General features: G+C 31.9%; 1 protein-coding gene across 1 annotated transcript; it reads right to left on the minus strand.

Moving 5' to 3' along the window:
• Positions 1-2,846: 2,846 nt before the first annotated feature.
• On the minus strand, positions 2,847-14,198 carry LOC139514525 (peptidyl-prolyl cis-trans isomerase B-like). Its single transcript, XM_071303884.1, has 4 exons — positions 14,051-14,198; positions 8,177-8,378; positions 6,780-6,899; positions 2,847-4,831 (listed from the first exon to the last, which is right to left on the minus strand). Exons 1-4 carry the CDS (start codon positions 14,108-14,110, stop codon positions 4,596-4,598), a joined length of 618 nt encoding a protein of 205 aa, XP_071159985.1. The 5' UTR covers positions 14,111-14,198; the 3' UTR covers positions 2,847-4,595.
• Between the last annotated feature and the right edge of the window lie 1,674 nt (positions 14,199-15,872).

A 15,872-nucleotide genomic window follows, 5' to 3' on the forward strand; every position in this document is an offset into this window, starting at 1 on the left:
TAATGTATGTGAGTGGTTCTAAAAAAATGTATTATATAACAAATACTTATTGCATTCGTTTAAACAGCTTAATCAGCTTTTGATTGTTTATAAGAACTTGAAATGATACAGAACTTATCTTTTCAGTGAAATATCAATTCAGGATCATTCACCGATATTTAGTTCCAGTGGGATTTGTCTTTGAAGATAAACGTTTGAGTACGGATTTTGCGCATCATGTTTTGAATGGAAAGACAACAGTGCCAAATCGTTATGTAACACAGATAGACGGACTCTTCGTACATTAATTTGGAGTCATGTTATTTAAGCCAGTACTGTTATACATCCTGTCCATTTTCATTTTAAATCACTAAACATGCTAAAAACTTCGTCTCCGAAAGTTTAGCCATATCTTTATTTAAGCCTGCACTATCATTGATCCAGTCAATTCTCATTTTATATCACTATTATGTCTGTCTCTTTTTGTGCTTTGAGTTTTCTTTTAAGTATTTTCGACCTTTTGTATAATGATTAATGAAAAGTGTGAAATTAAGACCACTTGAAAAGAAAAGATAAATCGTTGGTCTATGGCTGAATCCCCCCTCATAAACAGGTAACTAAATATGCATACCACAGAACTTTAAATATGATCCTCAAAAATCAAAATTATATATACATGGGAACCCTAGCTACAGGTAAACTGTAAAGTTTTCAACCAACTTTTATGATCGATTAATAAAACATGTCTCAAAAGAGACTGCGTCGCTCACCTAGGTATATTTTTACATGTATGCGTCTTCAACTATTGACGCTCTCCAAAATTGTAGACTAGAATAAAGTTAATGACAAAAATCTTTCTTGCATGCTGAAACATTTTTTTTACAATTGTATGTCTTGCCTTGGTTATCATTTTTGGTTTTTAAAGTTTCTATCAATCTATTTTTCTATTTAAAAACAACAGCAATCATTGAAATACAGAGTTTTTTTTTTAACTTGATATCGATTGAATTGTGTAAACAGTTAAACTTTCTTGATAAAACATTTCGTTTTGGGTAAAAGGTTAAGGTTACAATAATAAATAGTTTAAACTCTTATTTTAAATTGATATTAGTTGTGTTGCTCTAACTTTATTATAAAAAGTTCGTTTCTGAATACGACATTGAGTTTTAAAGAAAAAAATCTTTTGTTCTTTTATTTTAACCTGCAAGAATGACTAGCAACACATTCCTTATTGCATGTTGTTTTATCTCTACATACAATTTAGTTTTAGATTATCTCTTTCCCATAATGTGAACGTTTTGTAAAGGCAGTTTGTAATTGCATAACAATGGAAGTATGGTAACTAAAGTGACCCCCTGCTGGTTTTCGTTCTTATCTGTGACTGCAGAGCATCAACCAGCGGGTGGCCAGCTAAGTACTTGACGCAATCCATTCTTGAAACAACGACTTTTCAAACGGTTGGATATTTCATGCTGTTCACAGAAGATGCCGCCGCTCAGCATGCAACTTATATTAAAGCCTTTGGAAATACCATGGAAGTATTATATTGACATAATACTTCCATGGAAATACATTACAGATAGTTAATTTCAATGTTATCCACAGGGGTTAATAAACCCATGCCAGAAAATGTAGTCATATCAAACTGTCACTATAACAGGATAATCGGTGTCCATCATCGAATTAAGATAGCAATAAAATAATGTAAGAAAAAAGTAGCGTTTTTGACTGGTGCAACAAAAAAATTACATAACAAGTAAACTTTTCACTGAAAATAGTGATACATGTAGTAAACGACAAGTATTTCAGGAGTTGATCGAATCAAATCACTAGTAATCTAGGTTATAGAATACGTCTTTGGTTTAAATAATAAAAAAATCTAAAGGTTAAAACTTGTCACTGTCGAGCTGCTATAAATCAAATGTGAACTCATTCTGTTCAGTAGTTTCTGAGAAGGTGTGACGGAAATATCTATTTAACAGACAGACAGACAGACAGACAAAGTGATTGCAAATTTTAGTGTTTGGTGAAATTTCTGTGTGCAAGGGAACAACAATAAACTCTCAAAAAGGAGGGTTGAACTCTAAAAAAAGTTATCCTCTCCACATGTTAGTGTATCTTTATATTCAGGAACATTGTCAGTGGTTGTCCTTTCTTTATTCTGATTTTGTCCTTTAGGAACTGAGGTACAGATAAGATATTTTTTCATAGTATTGCGAAGGTTGCAATCAATTCCCCAAAAAATTGTTTACACAAAGGTGGATTTAGAGCTCAAGATATTATATAGACACTTGTTGATTGTTTAAACTGAATATTGACTGATGTCTTTTGTTTAAACTGTATATTAACTGATGTCTTATGTTTAAACTGAATATTGACTGACGTCTTTTGTTTAAACTGAATATGGACTGATGTCTTTTGTTTAAACTGTATAGTGACTGATGTCTTTTGTTTAAACTGTTGACTGATGTCTTTTGTTTAAACTGAATATTGACTGACATCTTTTGTTTAAACTGTATTTTGACTGATGTCTTTTGTTTAAACTGTATATTGACTGATGTCTTTTGTTTAAACTGAATATTGACTGACATCTTTTGTTTAAACTGTATTTTGACTGATGTCTTTTGTTTAAACTGTATATTGACTGATGTCTTTTGTTTAAACTGAATATTGACTGACGTCTTTTGTTTAAACTGTATTTTGACTGATGTCTTTTGTTTAAACTGTATAGTGACTGATGTCTTTTGTTTAAACTGCATATTGACTGATGTCTTTTGTTTAAACTGAATATAGACAGATGTCTTTGGGTTGCTGTCTTATTGATATATTCACATCTAGTTTTCATGTTAGACCATATAAACAACAAATAAGAACATGTAAAGTTTATTCATAAAATGCCAAATTTTTAATGTACAATACATTGCATAGTTGTATAAATGGTGTAAAAATCATGATTTTTCGAAATTCATGTACTGATATTTAAATAAAAAACACAAAATTAACACTATCACTAATTTAAAAAAGAACTATTAATAAGTGGTAATCAAATTTCTACAAATCAGACTATATTTTTATCTAGTCTAAATAATACTCTTTCAACAAAACAAAATTACTTGCACAATAGAGTAAAACATGTAAAAAAAAAATATGACATACACCATGTTAAATATGTCATATGGACTAGTAGGTTTATTGTATAAAAACTGAATGCATGAAATCATCAATACAAAACAAACGTGAACACAATAAATATAAAGGCACTAAACATTTCAACCTTATACCACTCTGTGATAAATTACATTGACATAATGACTTTGTCCATAAAATTTATACTTTCAGCCAGTAAAGAAAAATAGATATTTACTGAAGTGAATATTTTAATATTAATGAAGATCACTATTGCTGGTATTATAAAGAGTATAAAAAGACTGCTTTAAATAAATCTGTCACAGAGTTAACAACACTATTGTTTTGTCATTCATTTTCGGAAATTATGTAAATAGATTTGCTCATGAACATTTCATTCAAATATATTATGCAAATTGTTTTTATGATCGTTATCTAAACATTTCAATTAATAAACTAAACTATCCCTATGGATAAAGCAAGAAACTATTGCAAATGCTTAAACAAAAAAATCATTGATTTTCTTCTTTTTGACATTGCCTAAGTGATCAATATCAACAAATGATGAGCTCTAATAATTATATTGTTCTTGAAAAACTCCTCCTGGTTAGTTTGTAATTTAATGTTTATATTTGTATTGTTCACATGTGCTTCAATATTTAATGTAATTGTTTATATATTCTCTGTAATTATGTAATTTTTAGTTTATGAGAAATAAAATTCATTCATTCTTTCATCAACATTAATTTTAGTTGTCAAATTTGTTTATCTACAATTCTTATGACTATTCACCTGAGTTTGAACTGTTTTGAGCACATTCTGAAGGTAAAAAAGCTTAAACTTAAAAAAATATGTACTAAAATCTAGCAATGGGTAAGGAAAACTTCTTGTTTTTTTAAATATTTTTGCCATCAAATAACTCATATAAATATTGTATTTTTATTTGATGTGATAATTGGTGGGAGATTGTTTATTCATAGATTCTTTCATTATTTTCTCATACCAAATCATTTATAGAACAGATCTCTTTTTTTTTTTTTTAGTAAGCTATTATTAACAAACTGCAAACAAAAAATACTTTCACATTTCGTCCAAAGCACATTTATCGAAACTGCAGAATTAAAGCTCTAGATTAAATAAAAGACAATCACATAAAATGTCTCGTTTCTCATGACTATTGTTTGACAAGTTAAACCGAACTTTAGTGAAATATTTACACAAATATATAAAATTATACAGGCTAATTGAAGGTTAGAAACATAATTTTTCTTTTGAACTTTTAGAGTCCGATATGTATTCAGGAAAATTATACAACAAATAATTAAAAAACAAATCTAAGGATTTTTTTGTATTCTGTCAGAAATCAAATATTAAACAAACTAGAAATACAATAATATATCAGAAACAAAACATTTGACATGTTCTTGTTGTGCAATGAATTTAAATTGCATGAAAAAACCAAACTGAGTCAATAGAATGCAACAAGATTCCTAACCGGTGACCCCAGTAGGTGTTTCATCATATGGAGTAAATGCTCCAGGTTCAAGGCCACAGTCAGTTATAGTTACAGGATCAATTGGTGCGTCACTAGAATTGGTTGCTACATTTTCTATCTGCCTAACAACATCCATTCCTTGTAATACTTTGCCAAACACAACATGAGCACCATCTAACCAAGTTGTTTCTATTGTAGTCAGGAAAAACTGAGATCCATTGGTATCAGGACCTGCAAAAAAAAAAAGATCAAAGATTTAACTTTTATTTTAAAAGAACATGGTCTCAGACCTTTTCCCATATCCAAGGTTTCGTTTTTTTAGTATTATGCACAACTTGCCATGCCAAGAGCAATGAGGTCAAGGAAAAAAGAAAGGACTCTCCTCCTAGAACACATCAAAAAAGTGACCTGTGATGTATCATCATATTACAGGGAACACATTTGATTGCAAAAATAGGATCAGTCCTTGAAGTCATAAAACTTACAAGTCTGTTTTTTGTACTAATACTCCAAAATCAACCAATCAAAATGCTTCATCTCATGTTTCGAGCATGATTTTTGTGCTCCGAGCACTGAGCAAAGTTTAATAACTTCAACCCCAGGTCATATGACATTTTTATGATATTTCAAGTGGCTCAAAAGATTTTTTCTGAAACTCCCAAATTCCTGGACATCATAAGGGCATCATATAACTATGTATTATAACCATAAGTTGACTGCAAAAAAAACCCCAACTCTATATATATGTGTTATAAAGTATAACTACGGTAAAGAGCACAAACTGTCATATTTATGACAGTATCTGTCAAAGATGTATAATAACCACAAAGTTGAGATTTTTCAGTACTTTTATCCTTTAATAAGGATGTACTCCTCTAAAAAGCCAAAAATTTCTAGAATTAAACTTTTTTTCTTAACCTGATTTTTGGGTTTATATGACTGTAAAAAGATAATTGTTGAAGAAAAAAATCATATGGTGGCCCACTTCTTTTTTTTGCTACGGCCCTTTCAAAGTACCCAATTTGAATGATTTTCCCTAATATCATGAAAAAAATCACAGTTCCACAATTAAACTTTTTTTTCATACTTGACTGGTAAAAAATTGGAAAATGTAATTACTCAAAAACTGTTAGTTGCAAATACACAATTTTTTCACAAGAGTTTAGTTTGATTATAACATTTTAAAAGTTCATTGATATTTTCCACTTGTATCACATGTTTTGGAAATAATTCCAGAACGAGATTTCAACAAGACAGAAACATCGGAGGAATACATCCTGAAATGGTTTTATGCATACATGCCCTGGTATCTATACTATTAAACGAGAAGACTTCATTTTGTGTGTCGCTTCTCTTCCTTCCCCAATAAATTAATCATCATGCCTCTCTGTCCTATAGGTACCATGCATAGTTGCATTTATCATCCATTTTTACGATTATTCAGTTTGGGTTATTTTGGGAGAAAAACGAGGAAAAAGGCTTCCCGATATTGTTTCTGACATCAGACTAACTTTTAAGTCATACCCAAGACTTCCGATTTTAAACTTTAAGAGGGGGTAAAGCGTTATTTTCGTGCATTGTGTTTTGCCACTTTTTATTTCATGTGAAAAAGGTTCATTGTTCAATGTGTTTCGTGAAATCTATATTAAAAGATCAATGTGCAAGAAATGTTTAATTGTTCGTTTATCATGAAATGGCAATTTTATTTCGTGTTATTCCTTGCAGATACCCACCTTTACTCCCCTCTTTAAACATAATTTTCATAATAACTCGGGGACAGGACAACTATTTTCGTGTTATTCTGCATGTATACTTACTATGATTATAATCCTATGATATATAGAGACTCTCTATTTAATATAGCAGTGATCACCGTTGAGAAGAAACCCCTATGGTAATGAAGGATGAATATTGAATACCAAATTGTGTTGTTACATAATTTATTGGTGCTGCCTCATTTGTATAAATAGCACACTGTCTCTTTTTCACACTTGAAGTTAAAAAATAACAACCAATCAATTTCTTTTTCTTTAAAACATTTGACAGGCTAACTTCTGATAGTCATGATAGTGAGAGAGTGAAGATTTTCATTAAAACCCAATTACAACAATTAGTCCTGAAAATAAAAATAATGATAGATTACTTCACTTAATCAAACTCATTTGGAAATTATCAATACCTGAATTAGCCATGCTCAACCATCCAGCCCCATAGTGCTTCAGTTTGAAGTTCTCATCAGGAAACTTTTTTCCATATATACTTTTCCCACCATAACCATTGCCTTGCTCAAAATCTCCACCTGTTAAAAGATTTTTTGGGGGTTATTTAAATACATTTTGTACATATATAATGAACTTATCAAACATTGTTACATGTATAAGTAACTATAACAGTGATTATAAATGTATACCGACTGTGCAAGGGCTGTACAGCCAGTCAAGGTCGTTAAAAACTTCCATTTGTTGATAAATGTATCCTGAATGAACACATCAGACATAATGAGCCTGTCTAGCTAGCGTAAATTCACTTTTTCTGACCATAAACGTAAAACGACTCCTGTTAATGGCTAGAAATTGGAAAGGATTGTTGAAAAAAAATAATTTGAAGCATAAAATCCTATATTTTTGGACAACAATTGGCAGAAATTCTATTTGAACAAATTTATGCTTCATGAAGTCATGGGTTATAAACAATGTATGCAGAGACATCAAGAAAATCACATCTGAGCATCAAATTAGAAGTTTGTAATTTAAGCATTCTTTAGATTAAATCATGTAACTTTTATATGGGCCGTAGCAAAAAAAAGAAGTGGGCCACCATATGATTTTGCAACTACATTGTATTACTCTTAGAATGTATGATTTTAATGATTTGTATATACTAGGTCTATTTACTACATGCGATATTTAACTGTTTTATATCTTTTAATCATGGTACATGACTGAACTATTATGTCTATACAATTGTGTTTATATGTTGTATGATTGCTTTTTCTTTTATTATTACCATTTTGTTTTTACTTGTATTGCATACATGTATATGAGGGCCTCAGGGAAGATTAGTGATTGTAACTAACTGTGTTTACCCTCTTTAAATAAAGAATTTATTATTATTATTATTATTATTATGTAAGCTAAAAAGACAACAATATTATCTGATAACAGCTTTGCTCATAAAGACGTAAGACTATACTTTTATCAAGTTGTTGATGTTTTCTATAACATGTTTAAATACAGTGCTCAAACCACATTTCCTTCGGTAGTGTTTTCTGTAAATGTTAAATTGAATCTAGTTCCAAAGTATTATATATGACCTATCTGCTAACAAATTTGGGCTATTGTTTTCATTGAAAAGTAAATCAAGTTTTAAATACATTTGTACAATAGTATTAAAATTAGCAAGACATGTGCAAATATTTGATTTTTGAAAGTGAAAAAAAGTAAAAGAAGGATATAAAGTTAGCAATTATCTCATGTTTGAACTGGTATTACTAAAAAAAAAAGATATTTTATACTAAATAGCCATATACATTTTAACCTTGTGTTTTATGACACAGAATATTTCAAATTCATTTACCTTGTATCATAAAGTTTGGAATGACACGATGAAATTTGCTGCCTTTGTATCCAAATCCTTTGCTATGGGTTGCTAATCCAACAAAATTTTCTACGGTCTTTGGTACAGCTTCCCCAAATAAGCCAATGACTATCTTTCCAACTGGTTTAGTTCCAATAGAGATGTCAAAAAATACTTTCTTAGTTACTGTCAGGTCTCCAGCCTGGAAATCAATGTATAATAAAATATGATTTAAGGTAAATAAAACCCAAAGCAACTAAGCAAATACCTACAGCAACGTAGAACTAGAGGCTCTAAAGAGCCTGTGTCGCTCACCTTGGTCTATGTGAATATTAAACAAAGGAAGCAAAAGGATTCATGACAAAATTGTGTTTTGGTGATGATGATGTGTGTGTACATCTTACTTTACTGAACATTCTTGCTGCTTACAATTATCTCTATCTATAATGAACTTGGCCCAGTAGTTTCAGTGGAAAATGTTAGTACAAATTTTATGAATATTGTTAAAAATTGACTATAAAGGACAATAACTCCTTAGGGAGTCAATTGATCATTTCAGTCATGTTGACTTATTTGTAAATCTTACTTTGCTGTACATTATTGAATTTTACAGTTTATCTCTATCTATAATAATATTCAAGATTATAACCCAAAACAGTAAAGTTTCCTTAAAATTACCAATTTAGGGGCAGCAACCCAACAACGGGTTGTCCGATTCATCTGAAAATTTCCGGGCAGATAGATCTTGACCTGATAAACAATATAACCTCATGTCAGATTTGCTCTTAATGCTTTGGCTTTTGAGTTATAAACCAAAAACTGCATTTTACCCCTATGTTCTATTTTTAGCCATGGCGGCCATCTTGGTTGGATGGCCGGGTCACTGGACACATTTTTAAAACTAGATACTCCAAAGATGATTGTGGCCAATTTTGGATTAATTTGGCCCAGTAGTTTTAGAGGAGAGGATTTTTGTAAAAGATTACTAAGATTTACGAAAAATGGTTAAAAATTGACTATAAAGAGCAATAACTCCTAAAGGGGTCAACTGACCATTTCGGTCGGTTGACTTATTTGTAAATCTTACTTTGCTGAACATTATTGCTGTTTACAGTTTATCTCTATCTATAATAATATTCAAGATAATAACCAAAAACAGTAAAATTTGCTTTAAATTACCAATTTAGGGGCAGCAACCCAACAACGGGTTGTCCGATTCATCTGAAAATTTCAGGGCAGATAGATCTTGACCTAATAAACAATTTTACCTTGTCAGATTTACCCTAAATGCTTCTGTTTTTGAGTTATCAGCCAAAAACTGCATTTTACCCCCATGTTCTATTTTTAGCCATGGCGGCCATCTTGGTTGGATGGCCGGGTCCAAGGATCCGGAAATTTTTTCATCTAATTTCGGTCATTTTCATACAACTTAAAAGTTGATGCCCCTTTTCAAAAAATGATTGTCAAAATCACATTACTGCATGAGACTCATTATGAGTATGCTCATACTCGATCGTCATGTTCGTAGCATCAACAAACTTGTTTCACTGTTGCATCGCATTTGCTTCATGATTTGTCCTACCATTTTCCAAAAATCGATCAAGAGCAATTAAGGGAAGGCAACAGTTTAAAAATAAAATGATTTTAATGACTCAAAACGATAATATTCTCAGTTATCACTTATGTTTCTTTCGATCCTGAAGTCAAAATTCAAACCGGATGTAAAGCGACAATACTAAAACGAACAATTCTGGACTCATTTCCGGGATTAGTTTTGTTTACCCAAATCACAGGAAATCATCGGCTTTGTTTTTAATATTTTACCTTTAATAGTGCAAGAATATTAATTAAAATAGTTGCACTAGCTTTATTTAGGATGAAATTATTTTTAAATTTACGATTAATTGTCTAAATCTGTGGAAGAGAATTTCAAGCATGCGTATTACATAGTAAACAAAGCACGTGTGTTAGAAGTTAAAAAAAAAAAAATTCTACGTAAATTAAACCAAGTTTTAATTTAATTTTAAATCATAATTGACAATTGTCTGACCTGTTGGGTAATTAAATAATGAAGCCAGTTGGTATGGAATTTTTATTTCTTTATAATAATAGTTTGGAGCTTGTGATTAATTGCCAGGTGTGAATTAAAAACACAGGTAAAGAGATTAATTAGCAATCATTAGCCAATAGCTCCCAGAGGCATTAATATAGTTATTAGGAGGGCCCTCAGGATTATAACACTTTATTGAAGTGGCAGTTTAATTACAGGAAGTCGATAGATAACAAAACAAAAATATGTTCAAAATGGCGATTTTGAAAGTCAATCTCAACGAAATGACCGAAATTATTACTGTTGAAAAATAAAATTTGACCTAAATCCCAATTAAAAGTTTAGGACATTATAGTTTCAGTTTAGGACATGACTGGCAAATATGACCGTTTCCGGACCCTTGGCCGGGTCACCGGACACAATTTTTAAACAAGATACCCCAAAGATGATTGTGGCCAAGTTTGGATTAATTTGGCCCAGTAGTTTCAGAGGAGAAGATTTTTGTAAAAGATTACTAAGATTTACGAAAAATGGTTAAAAATTGACTATAAAGGGCAATAACTCCTAAAGGAGTCAACTGACCATTTCGGTCGGTTGACTTATTTGTAAATCTTACTTTGCTGAACATTATTGCTGTTTACAGTTTATCTCTATCTATAATAATATTCAAGATAATAACCAAAAACAGTAAAATTTCCTTTAAATTACCAATTTAGGGGCAGCAACCCATTAACGGGTTGTCCGATTCATCTGAAAATTTTAGGGCAGTTAGATCTTGACCTGATAAACAATTTTACCCTGACAGATTTGCTCTAAATGCTTCTGTTTTTGAGTTATAAGCCAAAAACTGTATTTTACCCCTATGTTCTATTTTTAGCCATGACGGCCATCTTGGTTGGATGGCTGGGTCACCGGACACATTTTTTAAACTAGATACCCCAAAGATGATTGTGGCCAAGTTTGGATTAATTTGGCCCAGTAGTTTTAGAGGAGAAGATTTTTGTAAAAGATAACTAAGATTTACGAAAAATAGTTAAAAATTGACTATAAAGGGCAATAACTCCTAAAGGGGTCAACTGACCATTTCGGTCATGTTGACTTATTTGTAAATCTTACTTTGCTGAACATTATTGCAGTTTACAGTTTACCTCTATCTATAATTATATTCAAGATAATAACCAAAAACAGTAAAATTTTCCTTTAAATTACCAATTTAGGGGCAGCAACCCAACAACGGGTTGTCTGATTCATCTAAAAATTACAGGGCAGACAGATCTTGACCAGATAAACAATTTTACTTTGACAGATTTGCTCTAAATGCTTTGGTTTTTGAGTTATAAGCCAAAAACTGCATTTTACCCCTATGTTCTATTTTTAGCCATGGCGGCCATCTTGGTTGGTTGGCCGGGTCACCGGACACATTTTTTAAACTAGATACCCCAATGATGATTGTGGCCAAGTTTGGCTTAATTTGGCCCAGTAGTTTCAGAGGAGAAAATTTTTGTAAGGTTAACGCCTGACGCAGGACGACAACGGCTGCCGGACGCAAAGTGATGGGAAAAACTCACTTGGCCCTTCGAGCCAGGTGAGCTAAAAATATCACTATTGTAGAAAGCAAAAATCTTGTCTCTGGACAGTCCTTAGACAATGGGCCACAAACAAATAAAATTGTTTTTGCCTTAATTGGTGCTTAATTCATCAATAAGAATAAAAATCTTATATCAGTTTTATCACACTTGTCTGTATCAAACATAAAAATCTTATATCAGTTTTATCAGACTTGTCTGTATCAAACAAGTATGTCTCAATTTGGTTAGTAACCACCTCCTTATGCAAATTCCTAAATGGGGGCCAAGGTGAATAACTCAAACTGCATCATTTGTATTGAAACTTATCTACTATTTCCCTTTATTTCGTGCTATCAGAATATTATTCCCACATGCCTATAAATATTGTATTTATAATTATTCATGATTAAACCTCCACCATGACATCCAAGGGAAATAAATCCAACAAAAATGATGTCATAACAAAACCTAACTACATGTATTACCTGTGAATGTTGTGTTGCAATCTACATGTACATGTATCATGTGTATGGAGAGTTGCCCTCAAAAATTAATTATTAACAGAACATTATTAAAACACAATAAAAATTCCTTTAAGTCTTTCGTTGCATTCACTGTCAGACAGAATTACTAAAATATGTAACAAGAATTTATTAAAAGAAGGGCATGGATCTAAGACTGCTTCAAGGATTATGTACCCTTGTGTTGATTCGATCAACGCTAAACACATGGACATTTTATAGAAATCCACAACCTTTCCCCTTGTACTCTATAATTTGACAATTCAGTGCTTGATAGAAAGAGGATTATTGCTTGCAGTGCTTGCAATGATTTCCTTAAAACAAGTTTATAAATTACCATATTAGTTAAAACAAGTATAAATATGGATGAATTCAAGTAAAATTGAGAATGGAAATGGGGAATGTGTGAAAGAGACAACAACCTGACCATAGAGCAGACAACAGCCGAAGGCCACCAATGGGTCTTTAATCCAGCGAGAAACTCCCACACCAGGAGTCTATCAGCTGGCCCTTAAACAATATATTACTAGTTCAGTGATAATGGATGTCATACTAAACTTCGAAATTATACACAAGAAACTAAAATTAGGGTTCCCTCAACTTTGTGACTCAGCACTATGTAGGACTTATCATAAACAATTAACGCTAGTACAGCATGGAAAAATAAGCTATAGTTTAGGTTTAAATTTTATAGAAAAAATCTCTGTATCAGGGTCTGTAGATTTCTACAAAAATCTGGTTTTATTTGCCACAAAATCCCCATTTTCTATTACATGTATTACAATAAAACAATAAATAATAATGCTTTGCACAATTTCCCTTAGGTATATGTACAAAATGTCCTGTCTCTCTTGTTCATTATGATTGCTATCTTGATACTATTGGGAGTTTGAAAAATCTTCAATCTGTGTCGTGATGACAGGGTAAATTATCCTCTCTTGTAAAATTATAATCACTAATGTAGTTTCTCCTTTAAAAAGTACTTAGATATTGTAGGTGGCGCTTTAAAAATATTAAAGAATCAATGTATGAAGTGAAAAAAAAATAAAAAATTGGTTAATTAGAAAATTGAAATGACATGAAAAGTAAAAAAAATAAAAAAAAAAAATAAAAAATTTTGTATTAAATTATCCACTAAAACGGTTTGTTTCCTCTATGTACTCTGCTAATAGTTGAGTGATATTTTCGAAAAATTTGTAATTCACATGGCTACAGAAGAGGTCGTAAACCTTAACACATGTTGTATTAATACAATGTTATGTAGTAGTAAGTAGTCACAGCAACACCCTAAGCCCAGTTAATTTTTTCTCTGAAAATTTCTGTATCGATCAAATCAAATGCTTTATATAAAGTCAATATTTTTCATCTTTCTATATACATTGTAGCTAGTGCAAGTAAAATCAAAAGCTTATGCACATAAACAGTCAACATATAATTTTTTCATGCCCAGTTTGACAAAGCTGAACTAATTCAAATAAGGTGAACACATACAAATTATATATATGCATGCCCGAATGAGCACTAAGCTAAAAGTTATAAGTAACATATAATGAAAGACGTTTTATTCTAGTAAAAGTTATCTATGCATGATTTGCATTTATGCAACTTTAGGATTTTTTTTAGTGATGACTGACAATGACTGATGTTGACTGATGATCACTGATGTTTACATATAAACCCCGTCTACATTCTTTCTGGCTGACAGAATTAAGTGACTTTATAAAAAGAAATATACCTGAGAAAAGGATAAGAAGCTGATTAGCAGAATAAACGACTGCCAACACAAAGATGACATTCTGAACAGAGTGACAGGTGCAACGTGGATTGACTGGTTTCCAAGTACGGTTTGGTACCAGCTGCAATTGATACTAAGCCACTAAGTCAACATAGGAAAATAACTTCCGCATTTTTGTCTCGATGGTGATTTTTTTTATTATTATGATATCTTAAGGTATACATATAAAATTAATATAGTATACAGTAAGAGGGAATTGAATGTGATAAATCTCATTTCAAATACAGAAGCATGGCGACATAGACGCACTGCATAGACGGTGACCAGTCTGGCCAGCTGACTGAGAACGCCCCCGGGTGCCGCATTGAAGACCTATTGGTGACCTTCTGCTGTAGTCTGTTCTATGGTCGGGTTGTTGTCTCTTTGACACATTCCCCATTTCCATGTATTTTAAAATTAGATGTATGCCTAAAATTGTCATATCGTCATTCCTGAGTCTATTCAAGGGCTCTAGTTTATACCGAGTATGAGTGATATTTTCATAAATAATCAAGAACTATCCTGAAATTATAACTTACAAATACGGCTGATATACTCACAATATTTGAACAGTCTAAAACATATTTATTCGAAGCCTATGGGTGACACTATTAAAGAGGAGATTTCAATAACATCAACAAAACTCCGACACATGCAGGATCGTGGAACAAACGTACAAGAAATGAGCGACACCTTTAAGAAAGAACTCTTTCAAAGTATGGACAAACACATCCCATCAAAAGAAATCCGCTCTAAGAACAACTTGCCCTGGATAAACCACAAAATTAGAAAACTCTTCAAAAAGAAACAGCGGCTATACCAACAAGCTAAGAAAACTAAAAAGTGGTCAAACTACAGACAGTTCCAAAAAGAAGTAAAGCGGCAAGTCAGGAAAGCAGAATACACATACATCAATGATACTATCATCAAAGGCCTAGAAACAAACAATACGAAGCTATTCTGGAAGTACATCAAATCCAGGAAAACAGACAACATTGGTGTATCACCTTTAAAAGACAAGGGCAAATTAGTCAGCGACAGCAAAGGAAAGGCAGAAATTTTAATCCAACAATTTAGATCCGTATATTCACAATTGACAAATCAACATCAGAGACATATAATACAATTATTATATGTCTCTGTCAACATCAATTCTAAAAACAACAAAATACATACTCAGGCAGACCTCGATATTTAACCACACACGCTGGTGGGATTGATAACAATATATGCTAGAGTTATCAGTCCTTGAAATAAATTTCTTGACAAGATTGGATTACCTCCCTTAAACCGGACTAATTCTTGGCAATGGGAAACAATACCAAATCTACTTATTACCACAAAAGGACTAGAAAAACTACTCAAAGATGTAAACCCATCGAAAGAATCTGGACCAGATGGTATACCAAACAAAATACTTAAAGAATGTGCTACAGAAATAGCACCAGGACTTACTGCCATATTCTAAACATCAATAGACACTGGCATACTACCCGAAGACTGGCTAAACGCAAACATCTCGTGTGTATTCAAAAAAGGAGACAAACACGCTGCAGAGAACTATAGACCAGTCTCATTAACATCGGTACCTTACAAACTATTAGAACATATCATATGCAAGCACATCCTCAGTCTTAACATTACTCAACCATGGATTCCAATCTGGCTACTCATGTGAAACACAACTATTAGTCACCTTACATGACTTCATGAAAGCATTTGACTACAAACTGATATCGCAATCCTGGACTTTTCAAAAGCCTTTGATATAGTACCACGCAAC

This window comes from Mytilus edulis, chromosome 3 (genome assembly GCF_963676685.1).
Source record: "Mytilus edulis chromosome 3, xbMytEdul2.2, whole genome shotgun sequence".
NCBI classification, from domain to species: domain Eukaryota; kingdom Metazoa; phylum Mollusca; class Bivalvia; order Mytilida; family Mytilidae; genus Mytilus; species Mytilus edulis.

What these genes read in the sequence shown, in the direction of transcription:
- LOC139514525 (XM_071303884.1), bottom strand. Translation starts at nt 14,110, where the DNA reads ATGTCATCTTTGTGTTGGCAGTCGTTTATTCTGCTAATCAGCTTCTTA. An exon ending in GCTTCTTATCCTTTTCTCAG is followed by an intron (nt 8,379 to 14,050) that starts GTATATTTCTTT and finishes ATTGATTTCCAG; the next exon opens with GCTGGAGACCTGACAGTAAC. An exon ending in GTTGAGCATGGCTAATTCAG is followed by an intron (nt 4,832 to 6,779) that starts GTATTGATAATT and finishes TTTTTTTTGCAG; the next exon opens with GTCCTGATACCAATGGATCT.